This window comes from Canis lupus, chromosome 38 (genome assembly GCF_003254725.2).
Source record: "Canis lupus dingo isolate Sandy chromosome 38, ASM325472v2, whole genome shotgun sequence".
In the NCBI taxonomy this organism is placed as follows: Eukaryota; Metazoa; Chordata; class Mammalia; order Carnivora; family Canidae; genus Canis; species Canis lupus.
The window spans coordinates 2,016,979-2,040,391 of NC_064280.1; the positions used below are offsets into that span (position 1 = coordinate 2,016,979).

The following is a 23,413-nucleotide window of genomic DNA, read 5'->3' on the forward strand; positions in this document are numbered from 1 at the left end:
GACCCTGCTCCCTGCATGTAGAATTAAGAGATAGGGCCATCCAAGGGTCTTGACCCAAAAATCTTCCCAGGGTCATCACATATGTCACTACCTTGTTACTGTCATCTGTAAAAAAAAAAATCCAAAGCGTGCGATGCGCGTTGTTTGGGGCTTGATCTTGGCTTCATTTTTGTCCCAAACTTTCCACGGCTTCAAAGTAGTTGATCTTCCGCTGTGCCGGGGAAGAAGAAGAAGCTCTCTAGTAGGAGAATAGTTCTGGCTCAAAAGGGACTTCAGCTATAGCTACAGAAGCTACCTCAGTGCACCAAAGGACTGGGCTGGCAGGGGCTCAGTACAAGGTAGAAGGTCAGGGTGGGCAGGCAGTTTGGAGACTTGAGGGCACCTGCTCATGTGCTTGGGTGTATCTTCACAGTCGGCTAGGTGGGTGGCCATGCTAAGCCCTGAGGCGAAGGGTGAAGGTTGGGGAATGAGCTACAGAGAGAAGAGGACCAGTCCCTGTCCCCAGGGTGTCCTAATCAGCTGCAGGTTAGTAGACACAAGCATAGAAACAACACAATCACACACAATGATTTATATGACATTCTGACTGTTGACTGAAATATTCATTACTCTTCCTAAGCCTGGCCAGGCTCATCCTGGCAGCCTGCATCCTGAGAGTCACCACCCATCTGTATAAATGTCTCATTCCACCCCTCTGGCCTTGTCCCTCCTGGTCTGGACATCCTGTCCTACGCCCCGTGCCTCTGCCTATCCTGCCCATGTCTAGGCCATCAAGACTCAGGGAGTCTGTGAGTCCAGCTGTCTGTTAAGGCCAGCCCAGCCAACTCTGGCAAGATGCCTGACCAAGTGGCCAGACCAGCTTGGGAGCCAGGCAAGGGAACTGGACCGCTGACTGAGCAGAGCAGGTGGATGGACTCCGTCTGACCCAGTCGGGATCCCAAGCTGTTGCTCATCCGTGTGTGCATTTGATTTTGCTTCATTATCAACCTGAGTCCAGCACAGAGGCCGGAAGCACAGATAAGGTTCCAGGCTAGAGCCCCCTCCTAGGGAATGCTACAAAAGCTGGTGCCACCTGCTTCCAGAGGCTTCTCTCAGCACTAAGTCCTGGGGCTGTGAGTGAGGGGTGGGGAGAAAGGGCCAGAGAGGGAAGCACCAGTCCCCATCCTCAGGGATGTCCCAGTCTGCTACATATCAAACATGTGGTACAGAAGAAAAGAAAAAAAAGACGATTGATAGTATACTTCTCAACATTGGCTCAATTTTCTTCTCTCTTTTCCTGTGCTTGGTCTGGAGAGACTCTTCCTGATAAATTGCTTTCAGAGCGAGTGAGTTTTCCCAGATTCCTCTCCATTCAGGTTGGGGTGAGCAGGTTTGCGACCCTAGTGCCGAGTACACATTGCTCACTTACTACGTCACTGGCTGGCTAGAAATTACTATGTGCAAACCACATAGGGGAGGGAAATATTTTTGCTTTCTGAAGGCTGTGTGTTTCTGGATTCTTGGAAAATGCACACTGTGTATCCTGTGGGTAGACTCCGGAGCCAAATTCACATGATCCTCTAGGTCCCAGGGTCTCCTCAAAGCAAGGGTTTATGAGCATCTCTGGATCCAACCACTGGTCATTTAGGTGACCACAGGCCATCACTTTAGTCCACAGACTCAAACATGCGGCAGTGGTTCAGGGAGGATATGGAAGAAAACCACTAGGAATGCTAACCGCCTCCCTGACCTTTACCAGAAAGATCCCACATGGAAAGTTAATCACCTCTTTGAAGCTTTTGAAGCCAAAGAGACCCAAGGGGCCGCAAACATGTAACTCTGGACTCCAGGGGGGTGGGGGGCAGCGCTCGTCAACTCTTCTGTCCTGGAGTGGGTGGGATGGGGCGAGGTGGCAGCAGGCAGGTGCTGATGGTGGGCCAGTGGGCCAGCCCTTGGGACGGTGGGAGGAGGGACACGGGGGACTGTCACTGTAGTCAGCTTCTTTCAGCTGTTTGGAAGAAACCCAGGATGGGTCATGGTGGTGATGCGGAGGCGGCAGATGGTGCTTAAGGAAGAGCAGCTAAGCCCAAATACATCTGAAGGAAGTCTACCCCTGTGATATTTGTTCATCTATCCCTATTTCTGAAATTCTGCAGACTTTGAGTGACTGCCTGCCTTGCAGATGAATGGCCCATTTTTGAGCTGTGTTACAGAGAGTGGTGTGTGGAAGGCACACAAAATAGGGCCTCTGGTCTAGAGGAAGAGGCATTTGGACCTAGTTTGCCAGGCTTTGTGGACCAGAGGAGCAGGTGCTTTTCCGGTTCCTGTTCCAGCTGAAGTTGGGGAGCGTAAATGCATCCTGGTCTTTGAATGTTGTCATTACTGTGTCCATTAGGAATCTTGAAACACATTGAACAGATCGATTAAGAGTGATGTTGGCAGCCAAATGTAATGCTCTGAAGCCTCACTACAATACCTTCCGTCTCAGAGTCCACCGTGTCGGGTCACGTTGTGAGTGAGATCATCTTGTCCTAAATTGCTTTTGGTTCATGAGAAATTAAATCATTTTGATGGAGTCTGGTTGAGCCTACCTCATCCCAGATCCCATTTGGTTTTGGTTCTGGTTTTTATTGACATATCGTGGACACGTAACATTGTATTAGTTTCAGGCGAACAATGTATGATTTGATATGTGTATATATTGCCAAGTGACGGCCACAATAAGTTTAGTTAACATCCAGCACCACACATAGGTACAAAACCCACTTGGATTTTGGGTCCAGCTTTCTGGGTTCAGAACATTCTTTGAACTTTTTTGGTAAGGACTGAAGGTAACATTGGAACTTGAGGTGTCATCAGGTGCTGTCAGGAATGGGGAGCTACATCTGCTTTCCAGATTGCCCATATGGCCACTCTCCCTGGAATTGTGACTTTCTCTCCCAAGAGAAAGGGAGTCCCAGGGAGATGGCTTGTCAGGGCCTATCAGAACAAGCATCAGGAAGATGGTAGTGGAGCAAACAAGTCACTGCAGACCTACAAGCCAACTGCTCTGCGGAAGGTGGGAACCACCATCCAAATTCAAGGCATGGTGCATGGCCAGGCCAATGTCCCTGTGACCCCAGCAAGTGTCCCAAATTAACCATATTAAATTAGGATTAAACTGATCTTTACTAAGGAGTCACTGCCTGCTTGCTATGTGACCAGCATCCTGCTAAGCACTAGGTGGCCCAAAGACTCTCCTGTTCTCAAGCCTTTGATAGTATAATTAAAAATCTGGATCCAGGAAAACAGAGCAATTGAATGTTACATTTCGCAGAGTCAACAGGGGTGAAATCGGACTTTTGAGATTAGTGTGAGCTGGAGGAGTGGGAGATTCAGGAAAGAGGGGGTGGAGTGTAGAAAGGTGGAGAACAAGAAGGGTGGCAGGCAAGGCTCTCGAGCATGATGGGAAAGTTGCAGGGAGGGGAAGTGCAGAGCAAGGAATGATGGGAGGTGTCCCGGGAGCATAACAACACGATGTGTCATTGTATCCTTGGGATCTGATAGACCTAGGGTGAGGAGAGGACCCTCTAGACTGGAGCAATGAGGCAAACATGAGAGACCTTGGAAGGAGAAATGATAACCCTTAGGGATGGCAGGAATGGTGAAGCTGCTGGAGAGAGCGGGGAGCAGCGAGGGCAGGAATACATGGGTTGCATTTCAAGCAGACAGACCATCCAAGGAGATGTTCAGAGGATGTCACCCGGGACACAGGGCTGACAGCCACAGAGCTGGCTGGACGGACCATGCAAGAGGAGTAACGGGATTGCCGGTTGGAAAGTCAGTAAAGGGAAGGTAGGAGCCAAGGATGTAGGAGCAGGTTTGGTAAAGACCCACTCCAGCTGAAACACTGAGTAGTGGGCAGCCCCTGTGGCACAGTGGTTTAGCGCCGCCTGCAGCCCGGGGTGTGATCCTGGAGACCTGGGATCGAGTCCCACGTCATGCTCCCTGCATGGAGCCTGCTTCTCCCTCTGCCTGTGTCTCTGCCTCGCCGCCGCCCCCCCCCCCACCTTGTCTGTATGAATAAATAAAATCTTTAAAAAAAAAGGAAAGAAAGAAACACTGAGTAGAGAGGGTCTTGAGGTTGGCCTGACAGGGTTGGAGGAAGGAATTGATGGGAACTGGAGACCATGGAAGATGAAGGAGTTTATCTGAGCCAGGGCTGAAAAGTCTGGCCGGTTCTTTTAGGGTTTTTTGCTTTAAGATACAGGAAGCTTCAATGTGTTTAACAGCAGAAGGAAGGAGAGAGTAAAGAGGGTGGAGGGCTGGAAGATTTGAGAGCCTTCTAGGACTGAGCCCCCCTGGGAAGGGAGAGCTGCTACCATTGCCACAGAGAAAGGGACAGCTGTGGAGGCTGTGAGGTTTCAGTGGTCAACCGAGCAGAGTGGGTGATGTTGCCAACACAGAAAGAGGATAGCGTGGGGCAGTGGGATAGGGAGAAGCAGTTTGGGGGGACAGGCAGAGGGGAGTGGAGGGATCCAGGCAGCAACAAACGTCCAGCTGAAGTGCACGTAGCTTATGAGCAAATCACAACCTCAAGACCCTCTCTGTGCCTCAGTTTTCTCATCTGTAAAATAGGGATAATGAAGCCTACCTGGTGGGGTTGTGAAGACTGAATTGGATGATGAGGGGAGAAGTACTCAGAGCAGTGACTAGCCCACAGGACGTGCTTCCGAGTGTGCACTGTGATGAGTACCGCCTCAGATGGAAACAAGTGCTAGGAAAAAGAGGAATGAGAGCCCTCAGGGAGTGGCTGGTTGAGAGAGAGGGCTTTGGCATTAGCTGAGAAGGTCTGGAAGGGGCTTTCTAAGAGGAAATGACGCTTTCGGAGGCAGCCATCTGAAGAAAGAGCAGCACATGTAAAGGCCCTGAGGTTGGAGATCAAGTTGCCAGTATGGCTAGAGGAGAGAGGGTGGGAGATAGGACGAGTGCTCAGTGTCTGAGACCAGCCTGCGTGGGGCCAGGACAGGGTAGGAATGTAGGTTTCTCCCCAGTAGCAATGGGAAGCATTAGAGGGTTGAAGGAAGGAAGCGAGTTGCTCCTACGTGGGGTGCTGGGAGGATGTCTGTGGCCCCGCACAAGGAACGGCCTGCGGGAACAGGAGTGGGAGGGATGGGACTTCACCCTCACAGACACAGATCGAGTAATCACAGCCCGGGGCAGCCCGAGCATGAAAGCGCTTGCTTATCAGTCTTCCCCATTTGTCCAGACCCTTCCTGGTACAGTGCCCTTGTCTGGGCACAGAGGAGGCTATAAAGACGGTTTCTCTGTCCAAGAAGAGCAAAGGGTAGGACTGCACCCAGGCACCTGCCCCACCAAGCAGCATGTGGTAAAGACCCCGGGGCACGGGAGCCCCCTCTGTTCCTTATGTTCCTCCCGGGAGGAGGCCCAGGGCTTGGCTTGGGGCCTGTGGGCTCTCTGGGACCCTGCTGTTGACTGTGCTCTGAGATGCCCCTCGGCTCACTCGGCTGGCTCCAGATTACGTTGGGTCTGCTTGGTCGCTTGGATCCTGTCTCTCCTCCCAAGTCTTGGTTTCCATGGCAGGCTGGGTTTCACGAGGGGGTTGTTCTCTAGCCCATTGAAAGAAGAGCGAGTGGGTCCTGCCCACTCTAGATCCCCTCCCAAACCCTAATTCCAGCCATTGGGTCATCCAGGACACTATCACATGACACCTGAGCGCCTGTCCTCTACGCCTACCCATGTGTCCTTTGAATTGTGAAGGGGTCTGCCCAGGTTGAGATGTCTTCATGCACTCCAGGCAGGGATAGAGAGGGACTCATCACAGGGCGGTGTGTGTGTGGGGGTCCTCTACGTCTGGAAGTGGCATGGGGTGTGCTGAAGGTGTGGCCCCAGCCCCAGCCTCACCACCAGCCCACCTGGGAGTACCTGCGCAGGGATCGTCTCCACTGTCAGGGAGCACACAATCCAGTTGGGGGGACGTGAAAAAGTCTCGGGCATCCTGAAACTATACCCTGCCCAGCACCCACTGCCAGGAAACCTGGTTGGCTTCGGGGCCTTATTGGTGGGGAACTTGCTATTCTTTGCCCACACAGTCCCTCCAAAGTTATTCTTATAACAGGTTTTGCAGGGTAACCACGGCCTCCGTTCCCCAGTGGGTAGCAGAGTCCCATTTGCTCACCCCAGGTGCATTCATGGGGGAATCGTACCTCCTTAACCAATCCCTGGCCTTCCCTCAATTCCCCACCAGGCTGTGACCAGCCATCCAGTTTGCAAGAATACCATGCCCCATCCTTAGGAAACTTCCCCTACAAGGACCTGTTCACACTTCTGCTGCTTATTCTGCTCCCTGTACCCTTTACCAGTGCCTCTTTTCTGACCTTTTGACCTTGGCTCTTTAATTGTTTTTTCTTTGTACCTGTAGCAGGGTGGTTTGGGCCAGAGGGCTGCTAGGTGGTAGCATAAGGCTCCAGGAGGAACAGCGACATGACATAGCCATCCTTCCCCCTCATCTCCCTCTTCACCTCCCCCATGGGAAATCACTCGTGTGTTTGCTTCTGGCCCTCCCCCACCAGCTTACACCAATAACCAGGCAGACATCGCCACCCAGGGCTGGTTCATTGGGCTCATGTGTGCCATCGCCCTCCTGGTGCTGATCCTGCTCATCGTCTGCTTCATCAAGAGGAGTCGAGGTGGCAAATACCCAGGTAAGATGTATTGGAGGAGTAGGCTTGGGGGAATGGGCCGGAAAGCTTTCTGGGAGCCAGCAGGTCTCAAGCCAGATCCAGAGGCTCTGTTCTCCCAGTGAGCCCAATCCTGGCCCAACTTGGACATATAGTCCTCTTGTTGAGTGTCCATGCGTCCTAGAGCTGCCAGAAAGCATCTGAGTTAAGTCCCCCTGAGGTGGATGGATGGCGAGGTCCAGGCAACTCCAAAGAGGGGGTAGAAGGAGCCCTGGCTCCTATTAAGAATGACCTTCCCTCCCCTTGACTCACCATCCATCTGCTCAGTAAATGGGCTTTTTTCAGCCTGAATCTCATTAGGATCCTGTGTCCCAAGGAAGGAGGAAGGAAGAAAGGCATTTTCTCTCACCATGAGAGAGAGAACAGAGAGGGGAGGGAGGGTCTGGATGGAGGAAGTGCACCCATGAGAGAGGCTCTCGGTGACCGGGCTGTAATGATAGATATCCCAACAGAGGGTCAGGAGCTCCTTGCATGCAGAGGCTGAGGGGAGGCTGGCGTTGATACAGACCCCATCGGTAAAGAGCTGTGGGCTTCCCTAAAGTCCCAAAGAGCCATTTCTCTTCTGGGGGCCCCAAGATCCACGAGCCCAGACAAACCAAGGTCAAGAACAAGGACCTCTGGCATTCTTGCTTCTGGAAATATTGATTGTTTTTCAAAGGGGCAACAAAGCCATCTATCTGTGATGGGGTGGCTAGAATGACAGAAAACAGGCTAATGGATGACCCAGTGAGTGAAAACCCTGCTGGGCTGCAGAATAAAACTGCTCCCTGCTCCCCAAAGCTCCATCGACAAGCACAGCCTGTGCTCCCCAAATGCCTGCCTCTCCCCACCTCTAAACAAGGCCTCCTCCAGGGTCCCCCTAAAAAACTCAACTCAGAGAGAAGATTCTGTTTTATTCCCTTCCCCTGCCCGCATACCCTCAGACCCTAGGATTCTAAAGAGTTCTGCCTCTGCGTTAAGTGAGGGAGGGCAGGAAATTATCATTCTTCATTGGCAAAGAGCATTTTTTTTTTCACTTTGTTGTGCTGTGTTGGGATTGTTTTTCTCATATAAAAGAGAAAGCCAGTCAGGGAGAAGAGCATCCTTACTGAGCTCATCCCCACCCTAACTCATCAGATAACCTTCTAGCCTCCCTTTGCCCATTTAGAAAGTGTTCCTTTCCAGAAAGTTCTTCTCACAGCTTATCGTGCTAGTGTGCTAGAAAGATGAGCAAACCATGAGGCCAGGCTCTTGCCTTCACGCTAGACTTTATTCAGTTACTAATGAGTTATGTGACATGTTCTTCACCTCTGAAGGGCTCAGTCTCCCTCTCCTAAAATGGGGGAGATGATCCCGCCCTGTACCTCAGAAAGGATACGTAGTCGTGTGCGTACGTATTCCTGTGTGTCAGGCTCTGTGCTGGGTGCTAAGGGCACTAGAAGGAAAGGTGATCTCTCCATCAAGACACTGCAGCCGGCATAGCAGGAAGATCACAACCCAACCAGACAGGCCCTTGGGTGGGTGTGTGCAAGCCACAGAGGAGGTGTGGGAAAAGAGAGTCACACATGCTAGTGAGATCACAGACATGAGAGCCTTTTCCATTCCAGAGATGGAGCGTCCTCTCTGCCCAGGGCACTCTGCTGGGGGCCTTGTACAAACTGTGCATAAACAATTATCCTACAGAGCAGAATAAGACAGGTGCCAGAGAGGGTCACATCCATTCAGTGTTTAGGGGTGACCCCATGGAGAGGTGGGGGGAGGAGATTTCAGTTGTCAACAGAGATGTGCAGAAGCACTGGGGATGAGGTGTCAACTTGACAGCTGGTTAAATGTGGGAAGCAAGAAGGAGGGAGGCCTCGATGGTACCTCCTTGAAAGGGAGAGTGACACTGACTCCACGGTCGGGGCCCTGTGGAGCAGGAGCATAATCACCATATCTGTGTCTTTGCTTCTCTCCTTGGCCAAGTGCGAGAAAAGAAGGACGTTCCTCTTGGCCCCGAAGACCCCAAGGAAGAGGATGGCTCCTTTGACTACAGGTGGGTGATCCGTTTGGCCCATGGTCCCCATCCCACCATGCATCCAGTTGTCACCTCTGCCTCTCTGACAGCTCCTCCTTGTCCTGAGTGTACTAGACAGGGCTGCATCCCCACAGGAAGGACGTTCCTGGCACACTGACATGGATTTGAGGGACAGGTTCCTCTCATTCAACAGCACAGCTCAAATTTATTGAGTTCCTTGGATGTGTGTTTCACCTCTTTCCTCTGAAAGCAGACACTGGCAATGCTATTGCTGTGAAATGAGCTGTTGCCTTCCTCTCTGTGCCCACACCCCACCCTCACCCTAAAGACAGTGACCCGGAGAAGCTGTATTGTCTTGAAACCTCAACTCAGTGAGGGATGAGTGATGGTGGTGGCCATGAGGGTGAGGTGTTCTAGACCTTTTCCTCATGAACTTGAACAGTTCTTAGAGAGGCAACTGGTTGGGGCCCATCACAAATCAGAGGACTGAGGCCCAGACAAGGAAGTGACCTGGTTATAATTCCCCTGCACACCTGCTGCCCAGTGAGCTTATGGCAGAGCTGGAGAAGCCAAGGCCCGACTTCCAGCTCTGTGGTCCTGCAACATCATGATCCCTCTTAGATCTGGATGGGCCTTTGCGGCTGGTGTCATAAAGTGGTCATCTCCCATTTTGATGGCAAGTGTATTCTGAGTTAAGGAATGATGCACAGTGGGTCACGGAAGCCTCATTCCCAGACCAAGGCGGATGGGAGGAAATGCTCTGATTAGAGCCCTACTTCCTACCTCTACCCTGTTACTCTCTGGGGCAAGACCACCCTGTCTTCCCCTGACTTCTCCTTATCCCTTATCCCCTGACTCTGCTCATCAGCAGCCTGGTGGGCAGATGCTGCCCAGAGCCCCTGCCCACCCAGGAGCCCATCTGGAGGCTTACGTACCACATATATCTTACACTCCCAGTATCTCCTAAAAGGGCAATGAGGAGAGAGGCCCCTCCCCTGACTGTCCCCAGCATCCCTGGCAGGGCCCATCTTCCCCTCGGCCTGAGACCTACTCCCTAGCCACCAGTTCCAAAGAACACGGGGTTTCCCTCCCATAAGCCCTCCGTGCAACAGAGAAGGGGTGAGGCCCTCCTGTGCTGAGAGAAGCTGCTTCCTCAGGCACCTCTCCTCCCCCAGACACCGAAGCTGTTGGGCAAAAATATCTGCCTTCTTCCCACCCACTCCCCTGTGCCACCCACACTGAGCCTGGATATACATACACAGGTGCACCCATGAGCCCACACACCGCGGATGCACACGCACATGCACACACACACGCGCACACACACGCCCGCCTCAGTGTGAGCTCCGCAGCCAAGCACCTCGCTGGTGGGTCTCTCTCCCTCGTCTCTCCACCTGTTTCTCCAAGGTCTCTTGGGAAGATGGGCTGACAGGGAGTAAGACCAAGGTCCCCCTAGTCATTCTGGTTCCTTTCAAGCTTCCCTTAGAAGAGGTCTGTTCTTTCCAGATCTAGATTCTCTTTCCCTGTAAGAACCTGACACACTAAAGCCCTTCCCTCTGCCCCCCACCCAGGCTGGGCCATTAGTGTCCAGTGGCTGCATGCGGCTTAGGTACCTGGAATCCCCTAGGATCACACAGACACAAACCTCATGCTCCTGGGAGGGAGGCATGTAAGAAAAGACCCATGAGTGGGGCAAGGACCAGGAAGAAATTGCTAGTTTTCAAAACGTGAGTCCCCACTCCCCATATGGACTCAGAGGAGCCCTCTAGACCTGCTGCTTCTCACGTAGCTCCGCCAGCAGAGGACACAGGCCCGTTCCTGGGGCATAGAGGGAGTAGCTAATAGCTGTCCTTGTACTAACGCCCAGCTCGGCCTCTGGCTCCAGGTCCTCCCCTGACAGCTGTCTCTGCCCAGCACTACTGTCAGAAGCCAACATGCGCTGCCCACTATAATGGCAACTCAGCCACTTGTCCTCCCCCCTTACAAACACACACCCAGGAAGGACTCAGTGTGGCCTGGGGGCCAGGGAGGGGACATTGTGTGCACTGCAGTGGCCTCACCTGCTGGGACCCAGACTCACACTGCTGGCCCGGCTGCCTCCTGCCTTCGGGCTCCCTCCCCTCTGAAGTGCAGCCAGCAGCACCTGGACCCCCTTCTGAGTCAAAGGACCAAGAGTCTTGCAGCCAGGGGAAGGGATGTGGTGCCTGAGCAGACACCAGCTGCTGGGGGGTCTCACTTCTCGGGGGCGCTCCAGGCATCCCAGCAGGTAGATGCCGCTTTGACCACCAGCCTGCCAGCTCTCCTTGCACAGGAAGGGTGGAAGGGCTGGGCCTGAGGGCCTCTGAGGACAATCCTTGGAGCCTTGCTGGGCTTTGTCTCAAGCTGCTGGCCTGCACAGTCCTATGTATGCCCCTCCCCTCCCCCCCCACCCCCCCCCGCTCACTTGAGGCCCCAAACATCTGTTGGTTGATAAATCAGAGAGCAACAGAAACCACAGCAAGGTGAGAAGGGGAGAGGCAGGAGTGAGGTTTGTTTCCCCATGACCTGGACCTGTTGCTTTTCATCAAGGACAGAGCCTTTTGAGACAGGGCCACACAGATCACGGAGAGTCAAAGCTGGTTCAGCCCCTCCTGACAGAGAGATGAAGGCCCCGTGAAACCTTGGAAAGGCTTTCCCAACACCACAGAACCCCACAGTGACACACGGGAGACTAGCATCCCAGCTCCTTGGCCCATCCCGCCTGCCCGGCTCACAGGCTGCTGACTCTTCTTGCTGTGGGGTGGCTGTCCTCTGTCCACTCCCACCCCAGAGAACAGCCCAGCCTCATGAAGGGGACCCCAGAGCAGGAGCCCAGAAGCGTAGGCCCGGCTCTGCGCCGCCTTGCCACCTCACCTGGGAGAAGATGCTGATCCTCTCCAGGCCTTGGGTTTCCTTCTGTCATCCAGCGGACGGGGGAGGTCAGGGAGTAGGGCAGGGTGGGGCAGCTGACCAGTGACCTCAGAGCTTCCCTCTCTGAGCAGGGTAGCACCCATGCTTGGCAAGAGACTAGTGGCCCCGTTCTGTCCCACCTGGGTTTCAGCAACACTGGACTGGGCCAGGCCCTTGATTCTCTGTCTCTCTCTGGCCAGTGACGAGGACAACAAGCCCCTGCAGGGCAGCCAGACGTCCCTCGATGGTACCATCAAGCAGCAAGAGAGCGACGACAGCCTGGTGGACTATGGCGAGGGTGGCGAGGGGCAGTTCAATGAGGATGGGTCCTTCATCGGCCAGTACACGGTCAAAAAGGACAAAGAGGAGACAGAGGGCAATGAAAGCTCAGAGGCCACATCGCCTGTCAACGCCATCTATTCTCTGGCCTAACGGAGCCCTCCTGCCGCCCAGGGCGCAGCCTCTACTTTGCAAGTGGGAGGAAGGGAGAGGGGGAGACGAAGCCACCGCAGACCTACCACACAGCCTCCACCGCCTTCAGGGACCAGGGTACAACACGGGGGTCTGCCGAGCTGTGAGGACCAGTGACCACCCAGCCAGCCGCAAGCCCCCTCCCGATGACCCCCTGCACCCTCCGAGGTGCCACCATGTGGGAGAGCTAGAGTCCTGGCTAAGCTCAGCCGGAGAGAGCCCAGCCCTTTGCTCAGCCTCACAGCCACCTTGAGCCTTCCACCCCCACTGCCCACCCTTGACCTCGGCACACACACTCACCCGTTTCTGTTGGTCATGGCCCTTCACGTTATCTTTATATTTGCTTTGTGGGTCCTCCCCACCCAGACCCAGCATCTCCATTTTCTTTTCCTTTTGAAGAAATGTCCCTGGACAAAGAAAAAATAGGTGGATTCTCCCCCAGAGAGGCAAAGGATTGACCTGTAAAGGAACTACCTAGAAAAGCTGTTAGTATTCAAACCGCCACTGGGCCAGTGTATTTCCGAAGGATGCCTTTCTCGCCAGATGCCTCCCGTGCCCCCAGCCCCTTCGCCTTGGCCTTGTCCGTTGCTGAGCTGGGCTTGGCTCCTTCCTGGGAAAATGACAGTATTTTTGGCAGGGAGACAGCAGGCAGGCCCCCTTGCCTCGCCCTGGTTCAGTCGGGAGGTGGGCCTACCTCTTGCTCCTTGCCCTCACCCTGCCACTTCCTCCAGAGTGCCCAAGACAAGAGCTGCGCCGGCTCTGCAGAAGGAGTCTGAGGAAGAGGTGTGGGCGCTGATGGGGAAGGGCCGTGTCCCACCCGCAGTGGCTGTGTACCTCCAGCAGAAGGAGACCAGCCGTCTGGTCCCTGGGGAGCTGTGCTCACCTCAGAAGAGAAGGAAAGAGTTGGGTTTGGACTTCCTTCCTCCCCGTCCCCATCGGTGAACCCAGGATGTGGGAGCAAGGACCATGCCTGCTGCCTCCAGGGTAGAGGGTGTCCCCGACCTGGTCAGGGATCTGCACAGCTACCCTCGTGGAGACGGAACCATGCAATGCAGAAGCTCTGCTGGTGTGTTTGGGGGTGTAAGGTGCTGCTCCCCCTTTCATCTCTAGCAGAGAGCATCTCCTTGGGCAGTTCTGTAAGGCGCTGATACTTGTGTTTTACACAGTGTGTGGATCGGGGCTCTGCCACCCCTCCCCCCCAGGACTAAACCAGTGTGTCCCCTCCTCTGGGTATTCACATATCAGGAGAGCCCGTGCGAACACCACACCGACCGCGCTGTGGAGCCTGGCCTGGGGACCCCGTGCCCTCCGTATGCCTTATGCAGCTCTGATCTGGCCCTGCAGCTTCCCAGGTTCCCAGCCCCTGCCTGCAAGCCTCGAAGCCTCCAGCGACGTCTGTCTCAAGGAGAGGGAGGCGGCCCACTCAAGTGTCCCTGCAGGACCAGAGCAGCCACTGGACACGTGCCCTGCAACCCATTGTCCCAGACGGAGACCTTCACAGACTGCAGCTCTGAGAGCCAAGGCGCGGGCTTCATCCTCCCCACCTAATCCGTTTTTGAAACCAAAGGTACCTAGCCTCAGAGAGATCTTGAGCCGAAGAGCAACCCGATAGCTGTTGCTGCGGCTAGAGTCGGTTTCGGGAGGGTGAAGCTGACCCCTGGTAACGGACTGCCTGCCACAGGCCCAGCCTCTGATTGGAGCCTCGAGCTACTTGCCGGGGAGCCTGGGCAGGAACAGGGCTGTGTCCTTCAGAGACTCGATTAAAGCATCATTTGCCACACGTTTAAGCCCACAAAGGTATTAGCAATGCTTGCACCACTCAATAATCGGTCAATTGAAGGCAAGCCCATAGACACGTGTGCTCGGTCTGCAGGTAAGAACCCATAGTCCAGAGCTGAGCCAATTACGTTGTTTGAACCTGAGAGCAGGTAACTGTCCTTTGGCCCAGGCCAGGCCAGGCGGGCAGCCTGCAGGCCCGAGGGGCAGCTCTCTCATGGTGAAAGGGGACAGGGTGAATAACGGGGGGCTAGGAGAGAGCTCAGGGGTCCCCCACCCTGGCTCTCCTCTGACACCTGCTTGGATACAGCTGGGAATTCCTGCAGCCTATGCCCAGCATCCCTCAAGGAAATGTCAGGGAAGTGTGCCTGTAGACTGAATTAAAGGACCGGACGTTCCAGGAAACACATCTAAGCAGAGCAGTCAGTGTCCCAGGCCCTCACCCCACCCTCACCCCATGCTACACCATGCACACTAGTGAACTCCTTGCACCACGTACGGGCTCAGAGGGTGAGAGGACTGTGTGCCGTCATGGTACCCATGCCCCTGCCACCCAACCAAGGACCGCAGAAGGGGCTTCTGCTACTGTGGGGTCTTGGGGGAAGCGATTCCTCAGCCCGTGTGCTCCTCGTTTGTGTCCTGCCAGCTCTGAGCCGCCCCGCTCCGTGTAAAAAGGCAGTGCCAGCAGCCACGTGGAGAGGCTGTGGTGCTGAGAACACTGAGCACCACCCCCCAGCCCCCGGCCCCCACATCACAGCCCTCCCGGCAAGCAAGAGCCAACGGAGCCTAGAGAACCAGTTTCCCCCCAAGCAGAGAGGCTTAGAGAGCTGTGTGGATTGCAGGGTTAGGGAGCAGCCCTTCTAGGAAGAGGAAGCCCGTTTCCCATGAGCCCTGCCAGAGCCCACACAACACAGCTTAGCAGGAAAGCAGTATTGTCCCGCACTCCCTGCCAGCTGGGGCTCTTCAGCAGCCACCGGAAAACACACCAACCCTGGTGCCAGGAGACGGTGACACTGTTGGTGCTTCTGCCTGCCTGGCTCTTTGTGGGGGGGAGGGAATGTGGATCATCTTGGAGTGACCCTAGACATCCCACTTGCCATGCTCAGCCCCAAGAGCTGTGGCTTCCTGTGCTCCCGTTTGTCCATTCTTGGGCCAGGAGATACTCTTGAACACCGAGTCTGAGCCATAGTCAGGTGCAGCCCCGCCCTCCCAGGGCTGGCAGTCCTGGAGCTGAGAGTCGGGATACAGTGGACATCGATTAGGAGCACCCTGCGTGCTTAAGCCCTCAGTGGCTCCAGGCGCAAAGGGAGAGGCTTCAGGGAGCATGTGTGGTCCACAAAGCTGAGCGAGACGGGGTGGTCAGAGCCTGCAGCTGGGGCTGAGGACCAGTCCTGCTTCCTGAGCCTCTTTGCTCTGCCCCTTGGGGCAAGTTGCTTAACCTGTCTGTATGTTGGTACCTCTGCCTCCCTGATGTAGTCTCTCCTTTGACTACCCCTCCCCACAGAGGGGCAAGAGCCCACCCAAAGGAGCAGGGAGGCCTAGTCTCTGAGGACAGCACCGCAGGGCCCAGGGGCAGCTGCCTCCCACCTTGCCTGGCTTTTGGTGAACGGAACCCATCATTCCCTGAGGTTCAGTTTAAGGGCAAACCAGGTCTTTCCTTTGTCCATTGCCTCTGCCCTGGGAGGTGGGAGGCATCTGGTCCACCTCCTTCCTGGCAAGTCCCAAGGTCTGGAGAAGTGCCCGCCTGTCCGAGAGGCAGCCAGTGCCAACGCTGCTCACCCTGCTAGGGGTATCTGCAACCTGGGCCAGATACTGCTTTCATAGTTTCCCCGAACGCAGCCTTAGGAAAGGGTTGAGGATATGTGTGGGCTCTCCAGTGAAGGGGCTGTCTCCCCTGCCCACACCCAGCACCCACGCATGGCCATATCCACACGAGCGCGCACACAGCACGGAGGGTGCTTTCAGGGGGGCACAGTACAGATTATGACATTGCCTTAGGATGAATTCATGCCCTGACCCACTTGAGATGAGATGTGAAGGGCTGCATGGGGTGCAGTGTGCCATTTGGGGTTGGAGGGCAAACAGGCTGCCCAGGTTGGACCCCATTTGGGTGATTCGTGCAGGCAGGTCTGAGAGAGGGTCTGATCTGAAAGAGAGGGAACCTTCCCCAGGAACAGCCGTAGGACAGAAGGAGTAAGCATTTAACACTTTGCCTCAGTCTTATTAGGCTGCATCACCTAACACTGAATTGGGGGGGCTCCTCAGGCTGTCATGGGAGGGCAGCACGTTCCTTGGATGCTGGCACAGAGCATGCTCCCCATCCATGACACCTTGGTCACCACTCCTGCAGCCCCTGCCAAACACACACACTGGTCTGCTAGGAAGAAGCCCCTGGGGGATCCTGGTTGAACTTCACACAGTGGCTTAGAAGAAGCATGTAGGAGGTCCCTGATTTAAAAAAAAAAATCAAAAAAAATCAGAGGAGTCACATGAATGAAACAAAAAGCTTGACATGTCAGAAGGTGACAGTGTCCTAGGCAGAGCCCAACTCCTGGCAGCCCCATCCCCTAAACCAGGCAGGGGCCAGTCCACAGGAGTTCAAACCAACCTTGCCGTTGTCGCCAGCCCACCCCGCCCACGCAGGGCAGCATCCTTCCTTCTCTCCCCTGTTGGGAACAGCCCTCCCGAGATAGGTTCAGAGAAGGATCAGAGAGGACAACCACCCAGGGAAGCCACGAGACCCCACCAAGCAGTGTCTCGAGCCACACCCCAGGGCAGGGCACCTCCATCGACTCAGTAGTATTAAACAGCAGTCCTGGGATGCTACTGGGGGAAGTGAGCTCAGCACCAGGGTGTCGCTCTGGGCAGCTTCAGATTGCAGCCCGCGGAGGGACAGAGCTCATCTCCCGGACCTGACTCTTTATACACACAAGGACACTGACGTCCAGGCAGGGGTCGCGCGGCTGGTAAATCAGGGTGAGGGGAGGGCTGAACCTGGGCCTTCGGACTCCTGGGCCCCGGCTCTCCACCCCCTGCAGGTGCCTCCTTGGAAATGGAGGTGTGACTTCACATGTGTCCTGCTGGTTCGCCCTCTGTACCTCCTATCACTCCTCCCCTCCCCACCCCCATCTGCCTCCCCAAAATGAAAGACACAGGATTTTTCTGAGGCCGAGACCAGTCTGCTGCAGCCCGTGGCGAAGCCAGTGGTGCCAGGCAGACCCCGGGCCAGGAGAGTGAGGAGCGGACCGGTGTTTGTCACTGTGAAGTCTCGACTGTACTCTAGAGTGGCGTCTCTTGTTTCATGACACTTGGGGCCCTCGGTCGTGGGGTCGTGGGGTGCCAAGCGGGGCAGCAGGGCCGCCGACGCTCTGTCAGCCCCAGGAGTTCGCTGGGCTGGAGTTCAGCACACATAAAGAGTTCAGTGAAGCAATAAACACAAAAATCTGGGAGAAGAAATCCAGAATTTTGTGCCCTACACTGTTTTTTGTTTTGTTTTGTTTTGTTTTGTTTTGTTTTTCAAAAACGATGCCGATCGATGACCCGTCCCTGTTCTTTTTCTCTGCTCCCCATCCCCCGGTTGGTTGTCCTTGGTCAGTGTTGCCCCTGCCCAGCCCCCAGCTCTTTGCCAACCTCACTCTGCTCCTGGGCTGAGCATCAGAGGCCAGAAACGTGGCCGCCTTCCGCCCGGGGGCACCGCAGCCCGCGCCGGCCCCGGGACCTCTTGTCCCGCCTGCCGGCACCCGCCCGCCCACCCCGCCGCCAGCGTGCGAATGTTCCTTCCAGGGGAGATTTTTTTTCCCAACGTCTCTGCCCTCCTGCCCTCCTGCCCCCCCCCGCACACCCACACACCTGGCGCCTCGCACACCCGCACACCCGCACACCTGCACACCCACACACCTGCACACCTGCCGCCTCGCACACCTGCACACCCGCACACCTGCACACCTGCCGCCTCGCACCCCCGCACACCCCCACACCTGCCCCCCTGCACACCCGCACACCTGCCACCTCGCACACCTGCCGCCTCGCACACCTGCACACCCGCACATCTGCACACCCGCACACCTGCACACCTGCACACCTGCCGCCTCGCACCCCCGCACACCCCCACACCTGCACCCCCGCACACCCACAAAGCAGTCTGATCTCTTTTCCATCGGTTAAAGACTTAACTCTCCATGGCAGGCCTCCTCTTAACCCCTCTCACATCATGTTCTTTCCTCTTGGCGAGTTATTTTGCATTAACCGACACTGTCAGCGACAGACGCTACCTGAGGGGTCAGCAGGACCTTCAGCAGGGAAGACTTCCGGGCCGCGGAGGATCATCTAATACGTGGACTTATAAACTGACTGCATGAGCAATGAAAAGGCCAAATTATTCAGAATTTTTTTTTTGGAGTCACTGTAAAAAAAAGAAAACACACACACAAACACCACAGACTGATTTCTTTTGTATAGAGAACACTAAACGTATAATAAAAGTTGTTCAAAATGGACTCTGGCCAAGTGATCTGTTCGTTTCCTTGGTTCATGGAAAGAGGGAGGGGGGTGTCACGATTAAGAACACAGGGAATCAAATAAAGGTTTCTCAGGGCAGCCCGGGTGGCTCAGCGGTTTAGCGCCGCCTTCAGCCCAGGGCGTGATCCTGGAGACCCTGGATCGAGTCCCACGTCGGGCTCCCTGCGTGGAGCCTGCTCCTCCCTCTGCCTGTGTCTCTGCCCCTCTCTGCGTCTCTCATGAATAAATAAATGTTTTTTAAAAAAGGGTTTCTCACGGACACCAGCTGGCACCCACTTAGGGAATTCTGCAATACCAGCCCCCATCTCGAAGTTAGTCTTACCCTGGAAGCCTCATTGGCATAATTTACATTTTGGCTGTGCGGTGACCGACAGGGAGATGTGGACAGCCACGGAGACGCCCCGATTCAGCACGACTGCATGTGTGCTTGTGCACCACGTAGGAAGTGCCTGTGGGGACACTGGGAGGGGGAGTGTGCAATGAACCCCTGCGTCCTATTCCCTCTTCCTGCTCCCCTGCCTTAGAGGAGAGAACACCAGCACGTTTCATGTCGTTGAAAGAATGAGTAATACTGCCTGCAACAAACCTAAACCCCCTCTCAGGAGACTCAGAGTCTCAACCAACAAGAAAATAGGGGAGGGAAAGAGCAGAGAAGGCTGTGTTGGGTGGGGGCTGGGGGGCACAGATCCACAGTGACACCTCCTTTCTTGATTCGTCAGCCCGGAGTTGGGCTAATTCTTATGGGGCCGTCACCCAGGCAGGATGAATGGCGAGGGACCCCCCCCACGCTCACATTGTCACTCCCCTCCCTCTGCTCAGCGTGGTGTGGGGGCTAAAGAGTGGGAGGTTGCTCTGCTCACTTGGAAGTAACACACAGTTATCTAACTGACGGTTTACAGGCAGAAATAGGTGATAAGGACAAAGGATTCCCCTGAAAATGCAGGCCCAACTCTCCAGGATAAAGGACCACCAGGTCCTTTCCAGCCCACCTGTGTTTACTCTCCCTTCAAAAGTCCTCAGAACTCTCTCTCTCTCTCTCTCTGTCTATCATAAATAAACAAAGAAACAAACAAACAAATAAATAAATAAATAAATAAATCTGGGCAGCCCCGGTGGCTCAGCGGTTTAGTGCCGCCTGCAGCCCGGGGTGTGATCTTGGAGACCCTGGATCGAGTCCCGCGTCGGGCTTCCTACATGGAGCCTGCTTCTCCCTCTGCCTGTGTCTCTGCCTCTCTCCTCGCTCTCTCTGAATGAATGAATAAATAAATCTTTTAAAAAATAAATAAATAAATAAATAAATAAATAAATAAATAAATCTTAAAAAAAAAAAATAAAAGGTCCTAAGAACAGTTTGGGACCTGAGGCCTTATTTCCGGATCTGGCTCCTCCTGAATTTTTGGGTACGTCATTGGGTATGCCACACAACACCCCTGAACCTCCCTGCTCACTCCTTGGAATACAAGAAAGATCTTTTTCTCATCACTCTCAAGTTCACAATCTGTCTTTGAAATCTGCCCTCCACCCCACCTGTAGTCCAAGCCCCCATCGCAAATCCATAGTGTCCTTACCTCTCCTGTTACCTACTTCCCACTCAAAACTGCAGCCAAAGGATCTTATAAAATGTGATCGTGTCACTTCTTAAACTTTCAAGTTTGCTACAATACCTTCAGCCGACTACAGTAGAATAAAATCTTAATGCCTTGGCTTGGCATGTTAGGCCTTTTGTGACCTGACCCCTCCTTCCACAGCCCTGTTTTTTACCACTCCTCCACATATACCCTAAATTGTAGCCATTCCAATCTGTTTCCTGCTCCCCTTGACGTGCAGTGATTTCTCACATTTCTCAGCTTTGGCAATTCAATTCCACCTAAAAGAACTTATTAATAACCTACTATGTGCTAATTAATGCTGTAAGATAAGCAGGATGGAGCTCTAGTCCTCAGGAAGCTCTAGTCCTCAGACTGTCATGAGAAACAGTCAAGTAATCAAAAGCACTGGTACAGGGTCCCTGCCTGGCTCAGTCTATAAAGCATGTAAGTCTTGATCTCAGGGCCACATGCCATGTTAGGACTAGAGTTTTCTTTCAAAAAATTAAATGTTATTGTATTCAGGGCAAAGGGCTCAATAAATGTGGGTTCAATAAATGAATGAATGATGGCCCAACGGTAGGTCTACTTGGTACACTCTCCTCCTGGCCTTCCACACGCCCCTTCTAGATAAGCCATAATCACTGTAGTTGCTGCTCACAATCAGCCCCTTCACCACCTGATTCCTGATTCCACCCCTTTTCCTCGCTCCCACTCCAAACCCCTCCAATCTCCTTTCTTCTTATAGATCATCTCTCCAGTGGCATCTGTGCTGGGTCACAAAATCCTGATCTTTAACAATTAGCTCAGGTGATACTGAGCCCAGGAAGTCATCCCCCTACCTGATATAACACACACACACACACACACACACACACACACACATCACAAACTGGGCTGAATTCTCTGGTTCAGACCCCTCGCTCCACCCCCAGCACATCCATGTTATGTCTGCCCCAGAGGGTCTGCCTACATGTATTGCCTATTTCCTTCCCTAAATTGTGAACATCCTGAGTATGAGAGATTTTTTATCTGTGTGCCACAGGCCAGCAGCCAGTGCACAGCAAGGACAAAATGAATGAATATGAATGGGTGAACAGATGAATGATGGCACAGTCGTTCCTTTGAAGGAAGTGACTAGGTGAATTCAAGACTTCTGTGTCATCTTCCTTGGATGTTGGACTTGGATATGACTTTTCTGGGGGCCACGGGCAGTCCACGGGCCCACTTTTAGAGCGGGAAGCCCCCCCCCCAACTCAAGGAGACAGAAATGGCTTATTTGAAGAAAGCCATCCTCAATTCAACGGAGGCCAAACAAAGCCGTCTCTTCAGGGCCCATGGGATTCCCAGAATATGTCATCCCTCATCCCTGTCTCCTGAAGGCTGCGCCTCCCAGCCCATTAGAAATGCTAATCTCCAGCATGGAGCTGGATTAACGGACCCAGTGGGAGGGGACGAGTCATCTTCCAATCTTCATTAAGAGTGAAGGCTCTACCCCATCTTGCCCAGCTGCCCCCAACGGGATGGGATCTGGGAATTCATTATAGCGCCTCTCATCAAGGCAGCCACTATGCTCAAAACCATATTAGGTGGAGGAAGGTAGGCCTCCCCTCCCCACTTAATGCATCAGAGCCCATTTGTTTGATGTCAGTTCCTGCTGGAGCACGGACCAGGCTGTGGGCCTCAGAGCAATTTGGAGCCACAGCTGAGGCCCAACAGCCTGGCTCCCAAGCTCCACTTTCACACCTCCCCCGCCCCCCCCCCCCCCCCCCCGCCCCTGAACTTGCTGCTGATTAGCCCCAGACCCCAAGGCAGAGAAGCGGGGCATTGTGTAGACTGAGGGACAGTCACTCTGAAGCAAACAAGCGAAATTACTTAGCACTTAGCGTATATTTAAAATCACAGTTGCCCTCTAACAAAGCTGAATCCTATTCAGTGGAGGGTCTGGGACTGACCTGGGTAGGAAGTTTGCAGATGGGCAGCAGGAGAGTCCTGCGGTATTAGAGAGGGGAGCTTTTGGAACTCCAGGGCAAGAACTGGGGGGCAGACGAGGAGCAGAGACAGGCAGAAGGAAGATTCACACTTCGGTAAGTAGAGTCCCTCCACCAGCAGCATCAAGATCTCCCGGGAATTTATAGAAATGCACATTCTTAGGCCCTACCCTGATCAACTGCATCAGAAACTCTGGAATGTGTTTTAGCAACCCCTGCAGGTGATTGTGATGCAGGCTAATGTTTGAGGACCACTAGATCAGAGGGACTGGGAGAAGACAGGGTACTCCGGGATGAGTCCCCTCCCCGTGCCCCCTGAAGTGCCAGTGTACCCAAAGAATTTGCATCACGTGAGCGGATCTTTCATAGAAACTGGCAAAGCTGGTGGTGTCTACACACAAATGAATGCAGGGTGAAGCACAGAGCACAGGAGAATGCAGGGCTCGGAACACAAACCCCCAGGAATTAGCAAACGTTCTGGGGGAGTCTTCGACTTTCACAGAGCATGGAATTGGCGGGGAACTGATCCATTTTCATCCATGTCAAAGAGGCAAGAGGGCACCAGATGGTATTTGGGTCACAAAACATTTACATTAAGTGACTTCAGAGAAGAGTCACTAATGACGTTGACGCCAGCCGCCAGCCGTCTGCGTGGGGAGAGTGATGTGCGCTTTGTGCAAATCCTCTCCTGTGACCCTCAGGCCAGCCAGGCCCGCAAGGCAGGTAGGTTCTATCCGGTCGTGCCAGCTGCTGAGTAATGTGCCCGGGAAACGACAACTCACGGCCAGGTCTGTCTGACGCTGGAACCCCGCGCTTTCCAGAGCACTTGGGTGTGTACAGGGAGCGTCTCTGTAAAGCACTGGGCCTGGCGCTCTGTGCATCAAAGGCATCGAGTCAGAGCAGCCCCTGTCGGCTCGGCTCTTCCAACGGCCCCTACTGCTCTGCTCTGCTCTGCTGGGGGGGCACATGCAGGCTCCCAACCCCACCCCAGGAGAGCCCGGGAGGGAGGGTAATGGGTGCAGGGCCACCCAGTGGTCACGTGATGACGGGGCTGCTGAAGCCATAGGCGCTCATCCTGCTCCAGGTCTGCCTTGAGCACCAGGAAAAGAAGAGCCAGGGCTTGGAAGATGAGTCGGGCACTAGCTGTGTGACCTCAGGTCCTTGCCTTAGTTTCTTCACCCATAAAACAAGGACTGTAACTAGCTCTCTCATATGTTGGTGTGAGGATGAAATCGGTTAAAACGGGGAAAGTTCTAAGAAGAGTGCCTGGTGCATGGTACGTATTATATAATAATTTGTTAAATGAATCCCCTTAGGCTTTGCCTTTCCTCTGCATACTAGAATGGTCTCCCTAGCCTCTACTTCTTCCTTCAAAAGTCCTCCCCATCCTTCTAGGCAGGCTCAAATCCCACCTTTCGTGACCAGTTT

General features: G+C 54.2%; 1 protein-coding gene across 19 annotated transcripts in view; it reads left to right on the forward strand.

The window, feature by feature from the left end:
• Positions 1-13,894, forward strand: part of NFASC (neurofascin) — a 176,882-nt gene extending 162,988 nt beyond the window's left edge. For 18 of the 19 annotated variants that reach the window (XM_025421123.3, XM_025421132.3, XM_049107003.1 and 15 more), the window contains 3 exons: positions 6,552-6,683; positions 8,664-8,733; positions 11,844-13,894. In XM_025421123.3, coding sequence (XP_025276908.3) covers positions 6,552-6,683; positions 8,664-8,733; positions 11,844-12,075 — 434 coding nt within the window. In that variant the 3' untranslated portion in view covers positions 12,076-13,894. Of the gene's footprint in view, positions 1-412; positions 436-6,551; positions 6,684-8,663; positions 8,734-11,843 lie in introns of those variants that run through there. The other variant, XM_049107006.1, reaches the window with a different exon arrangement.
• Positions 13,895-23,413: the final 9,519 nt, after the last annotated feature.